At 43.0% G+C, this 19,982-nt stretch overlaps 1 protein-coding gene across 1 annotated transcript in view; it reads left to right on the top strand.

Annotated features, from left to right (window-relative positions):
• Positions 1-19,982, top strand: part of RNF121 (ring finger protein 121) — a gene marked incomplete at both ends in the record, with an annotated part of 67,505 nt that overhangs the window by 9,290 nt on the left and 38,233 nt on the right. The window contains one exon of the mRNA XM_080697980.1: positions 15,671-15,708. Within this exon, the coding sequence (XP_080554106.1) occupies positions 15,671-15,708 (38 nt within the window). The remainder of the gene's footprint in view (positions 1-15,670; positions 15,709-19,982) is intronic.

Below are 19,982 nucleotides of genomic sequence, written 5' to 3'. Positions count from 1 at the left end.
CAAGCTACACCTCCTGCCCTATTTTTTATTCTTTACTTTGAAACAGGGTCTCACTAAGTTGTGGAGGGCCTCACTAAGTAGCTGAGGCTGTCCGCGAACCACAATCCTCCGGTCTCAGCCTCCCAAATGCTGGGATTACAAGTGTGTGCCACCATGCCCAGCCCAGTTTTGTTTCGTTTCTTTTCTTTTCTCTTCTCTTCTCTTCTCTTCTCTTCTAGCAGGGTTTTGCTTAGTTATCACATGCTGACTTCAAACCTGCAATTCTCAGCCTCCCAAGTATTGGGATTATAGGAATATGTCACTGAGCATAGCTAAACATTTCCATATTAATTAATGCTATATTGCTCCTTGCCCTTAAATCATAGGCACAGAATCCGAGGACTTACTTTCTGCTCCTGTAGCGCCCTGTACAGATGTCTATCAGAGCTTACCATGTAGTATTGTTTCATTCCTCCATTAGGCAGTGAACTCTTTGAGGGACAGGACCATTTCTTGTGTTCCTAGCACCTAATTTTTTATTTTTAAAATATATTTTATTTTACCTTTTGATATTGGAGATTTAACCCAGGGGCATTCTACTTGTGAGCTACACTTCTAGCCAGATTTTATTTTATTTTATTTTTTCAGTACTGGGGATGGATCCCAGGGACATTCTGCCTCTGAACTGCACTCGACGGCCTATTTTTTTATTCTTTATTTTGAAACAGGGTTTCACTGAGTTGCAAAGGACCTCACTAAGTAGTAGCTGAGGCTGCCCGCGAACTGTGATCCTCCTGTTTCAGCCTCCTAAATGCAGGATTACAAGTGTGTGCCACCACACCCGGCTAGCCTGATTTTATTTTTTAATTTGAAACAGGATCTTGTTAAATTGCTGAGACTGGCCTTAAACCTGTAATCCTCCCATCTCAGCTTCGAAGTACAGGGATTAACCAAGCCTGGCCCCAGCACCTAATCTTTAGTAGTGGCTAGTTTATATTAGGTATGCAAATATTTATTGGGTTTGAATCTTAAATCCAGTCCATCCACCCCTGTTGAAATCCCTAGGAAGCAGTCACCCAGTCTGTGCCTAAACCCCTCCAATGATAGAGAGCTTATTATTCCATCATCAGCGTATTCCCTCTGTGAATACCTCTGTTGCAGTATTCTTAATATTGGGCCAGAATTCTTTTTTCTTTTTTTTCTTTTTTTCGATACTGAGGATGGTACCCAGGGACATTCTACCTCCAAGCTACACCCCCAGCCCTATTTTTTTTATTCTTTATTTTGAAACGGGTCTCATTGAGTTGCAGAGGGTCTCACTGCTGAGGCTGTCCTCGAACCACAATCCTTCTGTCTCAGCCTCCCGAATGCCGAGATTACAAGTGGGTGCCACCACGCCCAGCTCCAGAATTCTTATTTCTATGTAGCTTCAACTTTTCAGTCCCTGTTACACCTGTTTTTTGCACCTCTGACTTTTGGAGGTATAGGCACTGCCACAGAATGCCTCTGGAGAATGTCAGCTCTGTACACCTGAGGCTGTTTGGTCTAAAAGCTTATTCCATTGAAGCTAACCCAAGATAATCTATCTCGCCATTTTTCATCTCCTCTTTATTTCTTTGTGTTTTCCCTTCTTGAAGTCATATGTTATTTCTTTGTTCCTCAGAGGAAAGCCTGTAGGTAAACACAAACTCATTAGTTCTCTCTGAAGTGCAGCTTTCCCAAGAGGGTGCTGGGTGGTAGTCATGGGGCTTTTGGCTCTGGGAAGCTAGGGAGACCATAAGCCCTGCCCAGATTTTTGTTCACTCTGACCTCCTTCTCCCTTCTTAGTTGTTACCAATAACTGAAAGCATTCTGTTACACAGAAGCCTCCTGTGGCATTTTACTCCTCGCTGACCTTAGGATTGAGTCTAACCTCTTCTGAGCTAGTCATTTAGTGCCCTGCAAAAAGTCCTTTTTCTTCCTATTCTAATGATAACAATAATAGCTCATTTTCTCTCTCTTTTTCCCCCCCATGATATCAGGGATTGAACCGGGGTGGAAGGGGGCTCTACCACTGGGTTACATCCCCAACTCATCATCATCATTATTTTTATTATTATTATTTTGGATGTGTGTGGTGGAACACAGGGAGGGAACCCAGGAGCGTTCTACCTCTAAGCTATACTTCCAGCCCTATTTTCTATTTCTTTTTATTTTAAAATAAGTTTCACTAAGATGCTGAGGCTGACCTTGAACCTGTGATCCTCCTGTTGCAGCCTCCCAAGTACTGAGATTATAGACCTGTACCACGGCACCTGACCCCAAACCTTTTTAAATTAAATTTTTATTTCACAATAGTCTCTCTCTTATTTGCCCAGACTGGTCTCTAATTTGCAGTCCTCTTGCTTCAGCTTCCTGAGTAGCTTGGATTATAGGTGTAAGCCACCATGCTGGGCTATAGCTAAATTTTTAGTGCATACTGTGTGCCAGGCACTATGCAAAGCATTTTACATGCATGAGCTCTTCTAATTTTATTTTAATATTTGTGTGTGGGGGGGAGTGTACAGGGATACTAGAGATTAAACCCAGAGGCATTCTACCTCTGAGCTACACCCACAGCCCTTTTTTGTTTGTTTATTTTGGAAACAGGGTGTGTCTAAGTTGCTGAGAGTCTTGCTATATTGCTGAGGCTGTCTTGAACCTATGATTCTTCTGTCCCAAGTACTGGGATTATAGCCATGTGTCACCACAACTGGCTTATTTCAGTATAATTATTATCTTCATTTTCCAGATGAGAATTGTAGGTAGAAGCTGGGCATGGTGGCGCACGCTTGTAATCCCAGCATTCGGGAGGCTGAGACCGGAGGATCGCGGTTCGCGGACAGCTTCAGCTACTTAGTGAGGCCCTCTGCAACTCAGTGAGACCTGGTTTCAAAGTAAAGAATAAAAAATAGGGCAGGGGGTGTAGCTTCTTGGAGGTCGAATGCCCCTGGGTTCCAGTTCCAGACACACACACACACACACACACACACACACAGAATTGTAGGTAGAGCTAGTTTTTTTTTTTTTACAGTACTGGGGATGGAATCCAGGGGCATTCTACCCCTGAGGGTCTCACTGAGTTGCGAAGGGCCTCACTGAGTAGCTGAGACTGTCTGCGAACCCAGATCATCCTGTCTCAGCCTCCCAAATGCTGGGATTACAAGTATGTGCCACCATGCCCGGCTAGAGCTAGGATTTGAACCTGGTATTATGACTCTCTGATATCTATGGCTGGTATACACTATAACATGGATTCACTATTCTCAAATTTTACCATATATTTATTGAGCATTTAATTATGCCAAGTACTTTCATTTGATCTTGGGAAATTCTGAATGAAGAGACTATTTTGGCTCCAAAAGAGTTTATGGTTTAGAGGGGAGAGTAACCCATCAAGTGATAAGGTATGTTGGGGCCAACATGAGACTGACTTTGAATGCCAGGCTGAGGAATTTAGATGCTTATTCCTCACTTTTCATTTATTGAGTGCTTGTATGTGTGAGGAAATACAAGCCGAGGACATGCTCTCAGGGAGCTACTACTCTTGTCAAATGTTTTACTTTGCTTTCCAGCACAACTAAGAGGTTTAATTTGGGCTCATGTTTTGAGAGGTCAGTCCATGGTGAGCTGATCAGCTGGCTCCAAGGCAGAAACTGCTTGGTGGTAGGGCTTCAGGGCATGGTGACCGGGAGGCAGAGAGAGGGAGGAGGGGAAAGAGACAGGGACAGTCCTTGTAGCCACACCCCCCAGTGATCCACCGTCTCCAACTATGCCCTACCTCTCAACCTGGCTGCACTGCTTACACATGAGCTTTTCTGAGGGATGTTTTAGATACAAACTATAACAGAGGATGGAATAGACCTGAGAACAAACTAGTATAGTGGAAGTGTGTGTTAGGTACTGTAGTTACACGGAAGAGGGAGTGTTCAATTCTGTTTGGGGAGTCGTAAAAACTTAACAGAGAAGGTGCCTGATTCAGTTGTTGAAGATTAAGCTCAGTAGATAGTCACAGTCTGAGGAAGGGAAGAGTGTTTCAAAACGAAAAGATCTGTGAAGGCTTGGAGGCATCACATAGCATGGGCCGTCCTGGAGCCGACAGAAGTTCTGATGACTGAGGTGTAGGTTACATGTTGGGGTCGGCAGTGAGTGTGAGGCTGAAGAGCCTCTTGAACCCTAGGGTAAGGAGCGTGGGCCTCAGGCAGCCACTGCAGCGTTTTGAACAGAGGGCAACATGTTGAAATTGATGTTTCTGGGAAGAGGAGAAGAAATCAGAAGATACTGCAGTGATCTAGGAGAGATGATGGAGACCTGAGCTTGGGCAGAGGCAGTAAGGGTGGAAGAGGAAGCAGCTACAAAGGTTTTAACTATTAAGTATTATTTGTGTTTTGCCCCCACCTCCCTAATGCATTCACTCACACATTAACAAGCATTCATTAAGTGTGTAGTCCATACTGGCTGTGTGTGTGTGTTACTGGGGATTGAACCCAGGGGTGTTCTTCTACCTTCTACCTCTGGCCTTTGTTTTTTTTTTTTTTTTTTTTTTTTTTTTTTTTTTTTTTGCGGGTCTGGAGAAGGAACTCAGGGGCATTAGACCTCCAAACTACATCCCCTGCCCTATTTTTTATTCTTTATTTTGAAACAAGGTCTCACTAAAGTTGCACAGGGCCTCACTGAGTATCTGAGGCTATCAGCAAACTGTGATCCTCCAGTCTCAGCCTCCTGAAAGCTGGGATTAAAACACGCGCCACCATGGCCGGCTTCCCTCCGGCCTTTTTTATTTTTTGTTTTGAGACATGGTCTCACTAGGTTTTGAGAGTCACTAGGTTGCTTGAACCTGCACTTTCCTGTCTCAGCTTCTCAAGTACCAGGATTATAGATGTGTGCCATCATGCCTCGCTATTCTGTTTTATTCTTCTTTTCCTTCTTTAGATACAGAAGCATCTCAATTGATGATGAGGCTATGTCTTGATAAATCCATCATAAGTTGAAAATGCACTTACTACACTTAGTCTACTCAACATCATGGCTTAGCAAGATGCTGCCGTGTATTGGTTGTTCATCCTTGTGATCGCGTAACTGAGGGAGCTGACTAGAGCTGGGTGTGCTGCCACTGCCCAGCCTTACAAGAGGTGGCATGCTGCCAACCCAGGAAAAGATGGACTTTTAAAAAATTAGTTTATGTATATATGGTATGGGGGATTGAACCCAGGGCTATTCTATCTCTGAGCTTTTTTATTTCTTATTTTGAAACAGAAACTCTCTAAGTGCCATTCAAGTCATTTAGTTCCATTCAAGAAATCTGAAGTAAACCGGTCATGATGGCACACTCTTTGTAATCCCAGCATTTGGGAGGCTGAGATAGGAAGATCATAGTTTGCAGCTAGCCTCAGCTACTTAGGCCCTCTGCAACATAGTGAGACCCTGGGGTGTAGCTTGGAGGTAGAATGCCTCTGGGTTCCATCTCTAGACCTGCAAAAAAAAAAAAATTTTTTTTGTTTTTTGAAGTACAGTTTCTATTGAATGTGTATTGTTTTAGCCGGGCGTGGTGGTGCACGCTTGTAATCCAAGCATTTGGGAGGCAGAGACAGGAGGACTGCAGGTTCACGGCCAGCCTCAGCTACTTAGTGAGGTCCTCTACAACTTAGTGACACCCTGTTTCCAACTGAAGAATAAAAAATCAGGCTGGGGTGTAGCTCAGAGGTAGAATGCCACTGGGTTTCATCCCCCACACCACAAAAATAAATAAAGAAAGAAAGAAATAAAGAATGTGTATGGTTTTCATACCACTGTAAAGTTTAAAAAAAAAGGAATTTAAACCATTGTAAGTTTGGGACCATTTATACTTGTAATTTTTTTCTGGGGGGGGTGTGTGGGGAGGGAACCCAGAGGTATTTGACCTCCGAGCTACAGCCCCTGCCCAATTTTTTATTATTTATTTTGAAACAGGGTCTCACTGAGTTGCAGAGGACCTCACTAAGTAGCTGAGGCTGTCCACGAACCACAATCCTCCGGTCTCAGCCTCCCAAATGCTGGGATTACAAGTGTGCGCCACCACGCCCAGCTTATACTTGTGATTTTAATGTCAGGCATTTTCTAGGTCTCATTAACTTTGGATTGAACTAGACAACCAAAGTCCTTGCTCTTAGGAAATTTGTATTTTAATGGAAAGCATATAATAAGTAACAAACAACATAGCTCCTGATGGAAGTAAGTTCTTTGAGAAATGTAGAGCAATGTGATAAAGAGGCCTAGAGGAAAATGACTGCTTTAAGGAGGGTGGCTATGGAAAGCCTCTGAAGAGGTAATGTGAGCCCAGGCCTGCATGATGAAAACTTAAGTAATTTTAAGATGCACGTAGACGTGTTTAACATAGATGGAGAAGCAGGTACAAATTAGTGGAAATGAGCCAGACGTGTTCTGGGATCAAAGGAAAATACAGTGAGAAACTGTTGTGCTTGTACTGAGGCCCTCCTGGCCCCTTTCTTTTTCTTTTGTGTGTGTGTGTGTGGTTCTGGGGATTTAACCCAGGGGCATTCCACCATCAAACTATACTCCCAGCCCTATTTTTATTCTTTATTTTGAAACAGGGCCTCACTAAGTTATGGAGGGCCTCACTAAGTAGCTGAGGCTGGCTGTGACCCTGTGATCCTCCTGCCTCAGCCTCCTACATAATGAATTACAAAAGTGTGCCACCATGCCTGGACCTTTTTATTTTTTGTTTGGAAACAGGGTCTTGCTAAGTTGCTAAGGATGGCCTTGAATCCTCCTGTCTCAGCCTCTCAAATACTGGGATAACAGAGCTCTGTCACCATGCCCAGCTGGATGATGTTAAAGATGGGAGAGGAGTGAATCTGATTTGCATTCTTAAGATCCTTCTGGCTGCTTTAAGGAGAATGAATTATAGATGGTCACTGAAGGAGAGCAGTTAGGAGGCTATTGCAGTGGTCCAGATGAGAGATGATAGCGTTGGAAGTTAAGGGGTTGTCTTAGTCTATTCAGGCTCCTATAACACAGTACCTTAGACTGAGTAATTTATTTTTATTTATTTATTTATTTATTTATTTATTTATTTATTTATTTATTTATTTTGTGATACCGCAGATGGAACCCAGGGGCATTCTACACTCTGAGCGACACTCCTAGCCCTATTTCTTATTCTTTGCTTTTTGAAAGAGGGTCTCGCTGAGTTGCAAAGGGCCTTACTAAGTAGTTGAGGCTGTCTGTGAACTGCAATCCTCGTATCTCAGCCTCCTGAATGCTAGGATTACAAGCGTGCACCATCATCCTGGCTTAGAGATTAATTTTTAGCCTACTTGCTTGGGGATTGGGCATATAATGTAAGGGAAAGAAAATAATCAAACCTGACTTTTAGCTGACTTTTTCTCTTTGACTTGAGTAAATGACATCACTGTTATTTAGGCCTTTGGAAATAATGAGCTTTGAACTCTGAAGAGAGGGCTGGACATGGGTCTGGGTCTCTGGAGGTTTGGCTTTTTATTCTAGTCCTACCACAGAGTTGTTACCTGAGACAAGACATTAAGGCAGTGCTGTCAACCATAAAATACTAGTCAAGTTGTTTACTCTACCAGCCTCGTGTATGTTGGGGAATCCTGTCCCTTCATTTATCCATTCAGATGAATACTACACATTTACCAAAGTACTGTATTAGATGTGAGGGATGATGATGGCTGGTCTGCACTCCGGCTTTCGTGGTCTAGTGTAGAAGTCAGTCAAGTAGCCGGGCGTGGTGGCGCACGCTTGTAATCCCCGCGCTTGGGAGGCAGAGACAGGAGGATCCGCAGGTTCGAAGCCAGCTGCTTGCTCTGGCTTAAGAGACCCTGTTTCCAAATGAAAAGTATAAAATAGGCCTGGGAGTGTAGCCCAGAGGTAGAAGGGCTTCCAGGAACCCCAGTACCACCAAAAAAAAAAAAAAAAAAAGAAGTCAGTCAAGTAACAAATGTAATAACTGCTGTAAAATGAAGAAACACAGATATCTGAGAACATGAAAAATTGCAGTCAAGGGATTAGGAAAGGCTGCTTAGAAGAAGTGGCACCTTGGCTGACTGTGAACAATGACAAGAAATTAACCAGCTAGAGAAAGAATAGAAGGGCCCTTTAGGGAGAAGGAACAACATGTGCCAGGTGAGAGATGAGAGAGAGCACGGCACCTTCAGGGAACTGGGTGTAATTTAGTACTGGAGCATCCAGCACAGCGTGATGGCACACACACACCTGTAACCTCAGTACTTGGGAGGTCGAGACAGCAACTGGAGCATCAGAGCATCAGTGGGGATAAACTAGAAAGGAAGGGAGATGTGATCTCATAGAAGGCCTTGTGTGCTGTGCTAAAGAGTTTAGATATTTATTTATTTATTTATTTAAGTAGTACCCAGGGGCATTCTACCTCTGAGCTATGCCCCCAGTCTTTTTTTTTTTTTTTTGTGGTACGGGGATTGAACCAAAGGGCATTCTGCTTCCAAGCTTTACCCGAAGCCCTGTCTTATTCTTTATTTTGAAACAGGGTCTACTAAGTTGCAGAAAGCCTCACAAGTTGTTGAGGCTAGCTGCAAACCTGTGATCCTCCTGTCTGGGTCTCCCAAGTACTGGAATTACAAGCATGCACCACCACGCCCAGCTGGAGTTTGGGTTCTTATTTATTTGCTTTGTGTCTAGTACTAGGTATGAAGCATGAGTGGGATAATGAATAAGTAAGCTATTATCCTTGTCTTAAAAACAATTAAAATTATTTAACATCTAACCAACATTTATTGAACACATACAGTATACCATATTGTATCTTTTTTTTTGTGAGTATGGTACTGGGGATTGAACCCAGAGACTTTCTGCCTCAGAGCTACACCCCCAGCCCTATTTTTTATTTTTTATTTTGAAACAGGGTCTCACTAAGTTGCAGAGAGCCTAAGTAGCTGAGGCTGGTCAGGAACCTCTGACCCTCCTGGTCTCAGCCTCCAAAGTACTAGGATTACAAACCTGCACCACCACACCTGGCTCAAATTGTGTCTTTGAAATGCAGACAATAAGATTTAAGAGGTTCTTGGGGCCGGGCGTGGTGGCGCACGCTTGTAATCCCAGCATTTGGGAGGCTGAGACTGGAGGATTGTGGTTCGCTGACAGCCTCAGCTACTTAGTGAGGACCTCTGCAACTCAGTGAGACCCTGTTTCAAAATAATTTAAAAATTGGGCAGAGGGTGTAGCTTGGAGGTCAAATGCTCCTGGGTTCCATCCCCAGACCTGCAAAAAAAAAAAAAAAAATAAATAAATAAATAAAATATAAGTAGATAAATAAATAAATAAAAATAGTTCTTGGGCCATTTCATACCCACTAGGATGGCTAAGTGGGAGAAAAATATTTGAATATATACATTCATAAAGGATTTATATACAGAATATATAAAGAATGCTTACAGCTCAACAATGAACCTAATAAAAATGGGCAAAAGATCTGAATAGGCTTATCTCCAAAGAAAACATAGCAGTTGACAATAAGCATATGAAAAAATGTCCAGCACCATTAGCTATCAGAGAATTGCAAAACGAAACATCAGTCCTGAGTGCGAGCTAACGTGAGGCATAGCTCAGTGGCAGAGTCCATTCTTCACATGCGTCGTCGTTGTGGAGAACAGTTTGGCAGTTTTGTGATCCAGCAATTCCATTCCCAGGTATCTACTCAAGAAATAAAATATCTCCACACAAAAGCTATAGACAAGCGTTCACAGCAACCTTCCTTGGAATAAGCAACAAGGAGAGAAGCTGTGACGCCCACCACGCTCACACTGTCATTCATGTGTCACATGGTCGATTGAATGTCAGCTCTAGGTGATGGGTAGAGAGAAGACAAATGACAGCGCTCACCTCAACGAGCTTAGGCTATTAAAGGCAGAGAGGATGGAGGCCTGGAGTTGTTTTGAAGCTTTGTTGAGGCATATCCATGTTAAGAAGAACTTCAGTGACTGTTACCATATTTGTTGTACAGCTATGTTATTTTAAGTCAATTCTCTTCACTCTGGAAGCTTTCTGTTCATTGGCTGACTGGAGCCCAGTCAGACTGGAGGACCCACTAATCTGTAGATCCCTATAGACTGGCTTTTCCTGGACTTTTCATATAAATGAATTCATACAACATATGGGCTTTTGTGACTGTCTTCTTTCAAGCAGCATAGTGTTTTCAAGAATCATCCATGTTATAGCATGTGTTAATGGTTCACTCTTTTTTTGGTTCTAGGGGTTGAACCCATTCTCCCTCTGAGCTACACCTCCAGCCCCCCATTTTAATTTTCAAACAGGGTTTTGTTAAGTAGCTGAGAATCTAGCTAAGTCTCTGAGGCTATTCTCAAACTTATGATCCATCCTCCTGTCTCAGCCCTCCCGAGTACTAGGATTATGGGTATGTTCAGTGCTTCTTTTTTCCTTTTTTCTTTTTTGGTGGTACTGGGGTTCCTGGAAGCCTTTCTACCTCCAGGCTACACTCCCAGACCTATTTTTTATATTTTTTATTTGGAAACAGGGTCTCCTAAGCCAGCGCGCGCGGCTGGCTTCAAACCTGCGTGATCCTCCTGTCTCCGCCTCCCAAGCGCAGGGATTACAAGCGTGCGCCACCACGCCCACACACCCGGCAGTTCAGTGTTTCTTACTAAAGGTTGAATAGGCATGAACTAGACAGTGAAGGTGAGGTTTCCAGGGAGAGAAGACAGCAGCAGCCAATATGCTGAGCCATGCAAGAAGAGCACATGTTAGAATAGCAAGTGGAGTGGAAGCCATTTGATAGAGAGGTGAAATAAGATGGTAGATTAAAAGTATGAAGTTCCTTGTGTGTCATACTAAGGAGTTTGGACTTTATCCCGAAGGCAGTGAACGTCATGAAGGTTTGTCGAAGTAGGAGGCTTAGAGAAGTGTTGGGTCAACGGAGCTGTGGTGCAGATAGAAACAGTGGGAGAAGAGTGCCAGGCAGGGATGAAGCCAGACTGAGAAATAGGAATTTGATGGGTAGGAACTGAAAAATCAAAGAAGCAAGCTTTATGTGCTCTCAGATTTGAGAAGCTAGACTTGGAAAGCTTCCTAACTGGGTTGCAGGTTGGGCTGTCTGGTTGTGGTAGGGGCGGGGTGAAGGCAGGAACAGCTGCAGGGAGCTGTGTTCACCTCACTGCTTAGAGCGTTCCCATGCGAGGCCTTACACTTTAGCTCAGTGTGTCCAGTGACATTGGAGATCTGAAAGGTAGAGTTAGTTCCTCTTTGACTTTTAACCTTGAATTCTTGAAAGGAGAATGGAGTGCTGCAAATAGGGGTGGTCCTTGAACCTCTGCACTTTGCCAATCGCCCAGAGCACCACAGTCTCTGTAGCCTTCCAGATAAAGGCTGCCAACCTGGAGGTTGTGCTGTATTTTTACTTGGTTCTGAGCCCTTTCTCTGGGTCAGTGCAGCATTTTGTTTGTAAATCAGTAGTTATTCTTATCATACTATGATTGCGTGTCTCTCTCCACTCCTCTGACTATGAATATACCAAGGGCAAAGGTTGGACTTACTCATCTCTAACGTGAAAGGATAAAGTCTATAGTCACATGGCTGATCATTCTCTCATGTGGAAGGATCAGTTTGTATGTCTGAAATGCCAGGTTGCCTGGCCAAAGAGGCAGGGGATAGAATTCCAGAGTTTAGGCCCTTTGCACTTAGCAGGTGCTTAAAACCAGGGTGGGAGGTGATCCGCTAGTGATGGCTATTCCTGATGTCTCCATATCACTTGGTGATTTCTGGGGATTTAATTTAGTAGCATCCGGTTATATGCCATCACACAACGACAGGTTTTTACTTCTGTGGTGACTTAGGAAAAGTACGGTGGTTTTGAAAGCCAAAGTATTAGAGTTGACTCCAGAACTTTGGAGTTAGATGGATTTAGTATAAATTATAGTTTTTTAGCTTAAAGGAACTTGAAAGCCATATAAGCCAACCCTCTCACTTTACAGATGGGGAAACTGAGGCATAGGGCAAAGTGCCTTATTCATTCACATATAGCAAGTAAGGAGCTATGCCAAATTAGAACCTATAATTGTTTTTTTTCTCTTTACTGAGATGAATAGTTTTTGCCTTAAGCCCCCGCCCTTCTTCCTTTACTTCCTTATACTGGGTATTGAATTCAGGAGCATTCTCCCTCTTACCTGCAACCCCAGCCCCATGTTATTTTTATTTATTTATGTGTTTTTGGTACCAGGGATTGAGCTTAGGGGCATTCTATCTCAGAGCCACACCCCTAGCCCTATATTATTTTTATTATGATACAGGATCTCACCAGGTTGCTACAACTATCCTCAAACCTGCGATTCTCCTGTCTCAGCCTCCCAGGTACTGAAATTATAGGTGTGTGCCACTGTGCCTGGCTCCTGAAGCCTTTTCTTTGTGAGAAACTGAAAGTAAGATAAGAACCCAAGGAAATAAGGCGTACCACTTAGACTAAATGGCACCCTCCGTCCCACCCAGTATGTTCTCCTGGTGCTAGCAAACTTTTGGGGAAAGCAGAGTATCTGTATGTACTACCAAATTGTACCTGTCTTTACTCTTTTTTCCCTTAGCATGCTCTATTTTTGTTCTTAACACTTCTATAAGAAATTATTTCACAGTTGGGTATGGTGGCGCATGACTGTAAACTCAGTATTGGGGAGGCTAAGACAGGAGGACTGCAGGTTTGAGGCCGGCTTCAGCAACATAGCAAGACACTCAGCAACTTAGTGAGACCCTGTTTCAAAATCAGTAATAAAAAAGGCTGGGTATAGTTTGGAGATATAATACCCCTGAGTTCAATCCTCAGTACCAAAATAAACAAAAACAGGTTAAGTGTAGACTTATTATATGATCCAGAAATTGCACTCACAGATATATACTCAAGAAAAACAAAAGCCAGGTGTAGTGGTGCACGATTGTAAGTCCAGTAATTGGGAGGCTGAGACAGGAGGATCCCAGGTTCAAGGCCAGCTTCAGCAACCAGGCCAGGCTCTGCAACTTAGTGAGACCCTGTTTTAAAACAAGAAAATAGGGCTGGGTGTATAGTTCAGAGGTAGAATGCTCCTGGGTTCAATCCCTAGTACCATAAAACAAACAAAAATTGCTTATGGCAATACCCCTCTTTAAGCAAATCTATAGATACAGAAAGTAAGTGAGTAAGTTACCTTGGACTAGTGGGGAGAATGGAAAGTGGTATGTAGTTTCTTTTTAGGATGATTGTGGCATAGTCACCCTTTGGTGACTATGCCTGACTTTGGGCAGGTCTGGGGATGGAACCCAGGGACATTTGACCTCTGAGCTACAACCCCTGCCCTAATTTTTTTTTATTCTTTATTTTGAAACGGTCTCACTGAGTTGCAGAGGGCCTCACTAAGTAGCTGAGGCTGTCCGCGATCCGTGATCCTCCAGTCTCGGCCTCCTGAATGCTGGGATTACAAGCGTGCGCCACCACGCCCAGTGACTATTATATTTTAAATGGGTGAATTTTATGGTATGTGATTTTTTATTTTAAGAAAAGGAACCAAGCTGGTGTGATGCATGGTGATGCATGCATTAATCTGAGTAGGTGAGAGGCTGAGACAGGAGGATTGCAGGTTCACAGCCAGCCTCAGCAACTTAGTGTTTCAAAATAAAAAATAAGATAGGCCGGGCGTGGTGGCGCACGCTTGTAATCCCAGCATTCGGGAGGCTGAGACCTGGAGGATCTCGGTTCACAGACAGCCTCAGCTACTTAGGCCCTCTGCAATCCAGTGAGACCCGGTTTCAAAATAAAGAATAAAAAATAGGGCAGGGAGTGTAGCTTGAAGGTAGAATGCCCCTGGGTTCCATCCCCAGATCTGCAAAAAAATAAAAAATAATAATAATAATAATGAGATAGGATTAGGGGTGTTAACTCAGAGGTAGAACACCTTTGGGTTCAATTCCTAGTATTATAAAAAATAAATAAAAATTTTAAAAATCAGGTTTGCAGATGGCTATAGATGCAACTTGGGAATGGAGTGCTGGGATGTAGCAGTATGCTTCTCAAACTTGTAATGTACTTCAGCATCTTATTAAAGTACAGGTTTGGGTTCAGGAGATCTGGGTGGAGCCTGAGATTGTTTCATAATAAGTGCTCAGGGTTCTGTTGCTGCTGGGCTGTGGACTGCATATAGCAAGGCCATAGAGGATGATTGTGTTTTTAATGAATGGGATCAAGGTGGCTTCCAGAAGAGAAGCCAGAGAATTTGGCCAGTTTTGCAGGAATGTGGAATGTAGTTTATCAGAGAGGGGCTTAAGGGACAAAGTAACCAGCCTATGTAAAGAGGTCAGAGTGTATGACATCTGTGGGGGACTGAAGGCCTGTTTGTGAGGATACAGTGGTAGGTCCCTGAGTCTTTTGCATCTGAGAAAATATATCAGCCAACTTCTGTTTTCCATCTTTGCATATTTTTTTCTTCTCCCTGCTTGTCATTTTTAACTATTTATTTATTTATGTATTTATGTATTTTTGTGGTACTGGGGGTGGAGCCCAGGGGCTTTTCTACCTCCAGGGTATACTACCAGACCTATTTTATATTTCATTTGGAAACAGGGTCTTGCTAAGTTGCTGAGAGCCTCACTAAGTAGCTGAGGCTGGCTTCGAACCTGCGTAATCCTCCTGTCTCAGCCTCCCAAGTGCTGGGATTACAGGTGTGCACCACCACGCCCGGATTATTTTTAACTTCTTCTAAGTCTGCGCTTATGTAGACTGGCCCTATTACGGGCCTTAGATCCTAGGAGAGGAGCGATTGGCCAGCAGTAAGATACTCTGTGTGTGGGAGTTGGTTGTGGGCTCATCAGTCTATGCCTCTGCTCTGAGAGTTTGCCCAGTTAGCTACCCAGGCTTTAGACAAGTTACTTTAGACTGGGTTTAGTGCTTGGTCTCAAATGAATGAACTCCTTAATGGGAAGGCAAATAAAGATGTCTTTCTAGATGATAAAGGTTAATGATAGCTATAGTTTGCAATTTCCTTTGTATTTCCACTGGAGCCAGAAGACTGGTGTGGATGTAATTTAAGTAACCTTTTCATTCTGGAGGCAAATACTAACACCAGATCATATTAACATTGATACAACTCTGTGAAGTGCTAATGATCCTTTAAGCCCCAAGCCCAGTGCCAGCCTCCTGAGCTGCTGCTCAGAGGCTCAGAAGCTCAGAAGCATTACTGTCCTGTGCTTCACCAACATTCCATTCCCCAGCCTCTGTTTATACACTGTGCCCACTCTCTCAGGAGGAAAGGCAGTGCGAGTGCTTGGTCGACCTGAACGTGCGTTCCTCACAGCTCTTCAATGACGTCAGAAGTGTTCTTCTGCTTCCCAGATGGAGAAGTTAAGGCCCAGACAGTAACATGCTTGGTCCACTCATTCACAGAGAGCCACCTCCATGCCTGGCTCTTTCACTCTTCCGCCCTTGTTGCTCAGCACAAACATGCAACACATTCAGGTGTGTGTGGCCAAAGTAAGTGGTGAGAGAAGGGCGAGATCCGTGTGAAACAGTGTTGAGGAGGGCTTCGTAGAGATTGTAAGACATGGCATTTCCCTTAATTCCTTGAAGATGCTGATGAATGCTAAGCACTTTATATTGGGCAGGGACGGTTTTAAGATAGTAATGGATTTTTCTGGTGGTGTCTTTCTACAGGTCGACATGTCAGATCTCTCCCCAGAGGAGCAATGGAGGTGAGTGTGGCAAAGTGGGCTCCACATGCTGGGAATGGCAGTGTAACCCAGCCAGTAGGGCTGTATCCCTTCTTCTGTGGAAGGCAGGGACTTATCACCAGCAGGACAGGTCTTCTAGGATCTTTCCAAGTATCTGGGTCACTCCTGGGTAGCCCTCAGTAAGACCTAACTATTCATCCAGTATTGAATGCCAGTTCTGCCACTTACCAGCCTGGTGATCTTGGACAAGGTACTTAACTTCTCACTCCCCAACTTTGCCCTATTTGAAAGACAAGGATTCTGAAATTTTTTTTTTTTTTTTTTTTTTTTGGTGGTGCTGGGGAATGGAACCCAGGGGCATTCTACCACCGAGCTACACCCCCAGCCTTATTTATTTATTTATTTATTTATTTATTTATTTATTTATTTATTTTGAAACAGGGTCTCACTGAGTTGCAGAGGGCCTCACTAAGTAGCTGAGGCTGGCTGCAAACCTGTGATCCTCCTGTCTCAGCCTCTCAACTGCTGGGATTACAAGCGTGTGCCACCACGCCCGGCCAGAAGACAAGGATTCTAACAGTAATATACCTTATAGAATTGTGTGGATTACTGTGTTAGAACAATGTCTGGGCATTTGGTGAGCTTCCAGTAAGTGATGCTTGCTCTGAAGATGATAATTATAATTAACATCATCATCATGATCTGTGATACCAGATGGAGAGATCTGGTTGAGAAAGTGGGAAATATGTTTTCTAATTTCTACTCTGCTATGAACTTGCTTTGGAACTAGAATGAGTCAAAAAATATCTAATTTTTATGAATTTCTTATCAGTAAAAATGTTTCAGAGTGCTTGCCCCACAGATTTTACAAGGTGGCTGACAAACAAGCTGAAATCAAATCAACCAATTAAAATTTAATACTGAGCCGGGCATGGTGGCACACCACAGGAGGCTGAGACCAGAGGATCGGGTTCAAGGACAGCCTCAGCTACTTAAGTGAGGCGCTCCATAACCTAGACCCTGTTTCAAAATAAAGAATAAGAAATAGAGCAGGAGGTGTAGCTTGGAGGTCAAATGCCCCTGGGCTCCATCCCCAAACCCACAGGGGAAAAAGAAAAAAAAAAATTAATACTGAGAAAAAAAATTTGCTTTGGAGTAAAATTGTTGATTATAAAAATATAGAATGGCAAAGATACTAACTCATGACAAAACCCAGTGTGATTTTAGGACTGTTAGCTCAGTGGGTGCCAGGTCTCTACCACAGCTACTAAAATATTCTGAATAATTTGGAAGATGTTCATGGAAGTGTCTTCTCTCCCTTAATCAAGATGACAGTGCCACAGTGCTCCGCTTGGCTGAAGATACAAACATTTTCTTCTAATCCCTGTTTATTAATCAGGCCTTTAACTGTCTAGAAGAGGGCAACCAAGGTTAATAATCTGCACATCATGTTACGTGGACAGTGGTTGAAAGATTTAAGCCAAGCGTGGTGGCGCACGCTTGCAATCCCCGCACTTGGGAGGCTGAGACAGGAGGATCGCGGTTCACAGCCAGCCTTAGCTACTTAGTGAGGTTCACTGCAACTCAGTAGACCCTGTTTCAAAATAAAAAAAAATAAAAAATAGGGGACGGGGTGTAGCTCGGAAGTCGAATGCCCCTGGGTTCCATCCCCAGACCTGCAAAAAAAAAAAAAAAAAAAAGAAAGAAAGAAAGAAAAGAAAGATCTAGAACTGTTAGCATAAAAAGGCACAGGAAAATTGAGGTAGAAATAGGAGAGGCTTTTTTTGTGTTTTTTTGTGGTTATTTTAATAAGATTTTGACGAATCTTTGAAGGGTTAGCATTGGAAAAGAGAAATAGATGTGTTCATTGTTTTTCCAAAGTATAGAATTAGGTTCAATGGGTAGAAGCTGTAAGATAGATTTGTCTTATTGTCAGTAATACCTTAAATAATCAACATATATTGAGTGTTAGCTTGCTTCCTGTCCTAAAGCATTGAAATTTTATTCATTCTTGAGCAAGTTTGAGTGCCTACAGTGTGCCATCCTGTACTAAGACTAAATTATCTTTTTTTTTTGGTGATACTGGGGGTGGAACCCAGAGGCTTTCTACCTCCAGGCTATACTCCCAGACCTTTTTTATATTTTATTTGGAAACAGGTCTCACTAAGTTGCTGAGAGCCTCACTAAGCAGCTGAGGCTGGCTTCGAACCCCTGCGATTCTCCTGTCTCCGCCTCCCAAGTGTGGGGATTACAAGCATGCGCCACCACGCCTGGCTTAAGACTAAATTATCTTAAAAGACATGTTCTTGACCAGTGCAAAGATTTAGTCAAGCAAGGGCTGCAAAAGTAATTTTTCATTGTGTAGGAACTTGAACTGCATGATTTCTCTGGTCTTTTCTAGATCCTTTCTTTTATTTCATGTTGTGTATTACACAAGAACAAGAAACTTTTGCTGTCTTTGGTTTAGTATGTATGTATGTATGTAAGTAAGTATGTATGTATGTATTAGTGGAACTGAGGATCGAATCCAAGGGCATCCTAGCTCTTTATTTTGAAATGATCTTGGTAAATTGCCATGGGTCTCACTAAATTGCTGAGACTGGCCTCACACTTGTAGTCCTCTTATCTCAACCTCCCAAGTACTGGTATCACAGATGTGTGCCTCAATCTCAGCGTCTTGCTATATTTGTAACTCCCCAGAACACTTAATTTTATTATTATTATTTTTTTTTTGTGTGTGTGTGTGTGTGGTGGTACTGGGGTTCCTAGAAACCCTTCTACCTCCGGGCTACACTCCCAGACCTATTTTTTATATTTTTTTATTTGGAAACTCCTAAGCCAGCATGGCTGGCTTCAAACCTGTGCGATCCTCCTGTCTCCGCCTCCGGGGATTACAAGCGTGTGCCACCACGCCTGGCAACACTTAATTTTTTTAATAAGTTTTTTTTTACCCTTTTAGCCTAGCCTAGCTTTACAATAGCCCTGTGAGGCAGACAGAAAATATGGATTTCATGTGTGTGTGTGTGTGTGTGTGTGTGTGTGTGTGTGTGTGTGTGTTACTGGGGATTGAATCCAGGGGCATTCTACCTCCAAGCGAAACCCCCAGCCCTATTTTATTTTTTGTTTTGATTAAGTCTTCCTAAGTTGCTGAGGGCCTCACTAAATGGCTGAGGCTGGCATCAAACCTACAATTCTCCTGTCTTAGCCTCCCCAAAACTGGAATTACAGGTGTGTGCCACCATGCCCAGGTATATGAACTCCCTTTTGAAATATAAAAATATTGTGATGGAGAGATACAAGGTTTCTTGGTCAAGTCCACGTAGGTCAGTCTGAATCTAAGGTTCTTCCACTTAAAGTAGAATTTTAAGGTGAACTCTTAGGGGCTAAGGCTGTCTAGCTGACAGACATTTGGCTGCCTATCAAATTTTCCCACCTAATGTTTTATTATGAAAAAATGTAAACCTATACAAATTTGAAATAATTGTTTAGTGAAAATCCCTATATCTACTACCTAGATTCTACAAGTAACTTTTGCTCTATTTGTTTATCATTTACCTACTCAGAATTCGTCCCACTGAGTTCTTCCTGTTAGTCCTTCATTGCCCTTCAATTCCATGAAAACATCATTTATATCGCCCTTCCCTTCCCTTCCCTCTTTCTTACTCTGGTGCATGGGGAATCCTATAAAAGCTCCTGACTATAAGCTACGTTTGTATTCAGTTTTCTCTTTGACTCCTCCCTTATTCCTTTCCCTTGAGTAGCTCTGACCCACAGAGGTAGAGCAACTCTTCATAGCAGATGTTTTTGCCGGTATTGACCAAGGGCATTGTTTTATGCCAGTCCACAGGACCATAAAATGCCAGCTTAGACTAATAAAAGGTTTCCAGCTATAGTTTGTCTAATTACTTCCTTGAGTCCTGGTGGAGGCTCTGTATTTGTGGATGCTGCTGGTGAATACACTGTTGGGTTAGTATAAAGTCAAAGCATTGAGCTGGGTGCAGTGACTCAGGCCTGTAGTCCCAGTGTCTAAGGAGGCTGAGGTAGAAGGATCAAAAGTTTGAGGCCAGCCTCGGGAACTTATTAAGACCCTGTCTTAATTAAAAAAATAAAAATAAAAAGAGCATTAGCTAGATAGGGTGGCATAGACCTTTAATCTCAGTGCTTGGGAGGCTGAAGTCAGGAGGATTGCCAGCTTCAAAGCCAACCTCAGCATTTTAGCAAGGATACTCTCAAAAATTTAAAGACCCTGTTTCCAAATAAAAAGAATAAAAAAGGGTTGGGGATGTAGCTCAGAA

This window comes from Muscardinus avellanarius (assembly GCF_963383645.1).
Source record: "Muscardinus avellanarius genome assembly, chromosome: 1".
Taxonomy (NCBI): domain Eukaryota; kingdom Metazoa; phylum Chordata; class Mammalia; order Rodentia; family Gliridae; genus Muscardinus; species Muscardinus avellanarius.
This window is presented reverse-complemented; position numbering and strand designations above follow the sequence as displayed.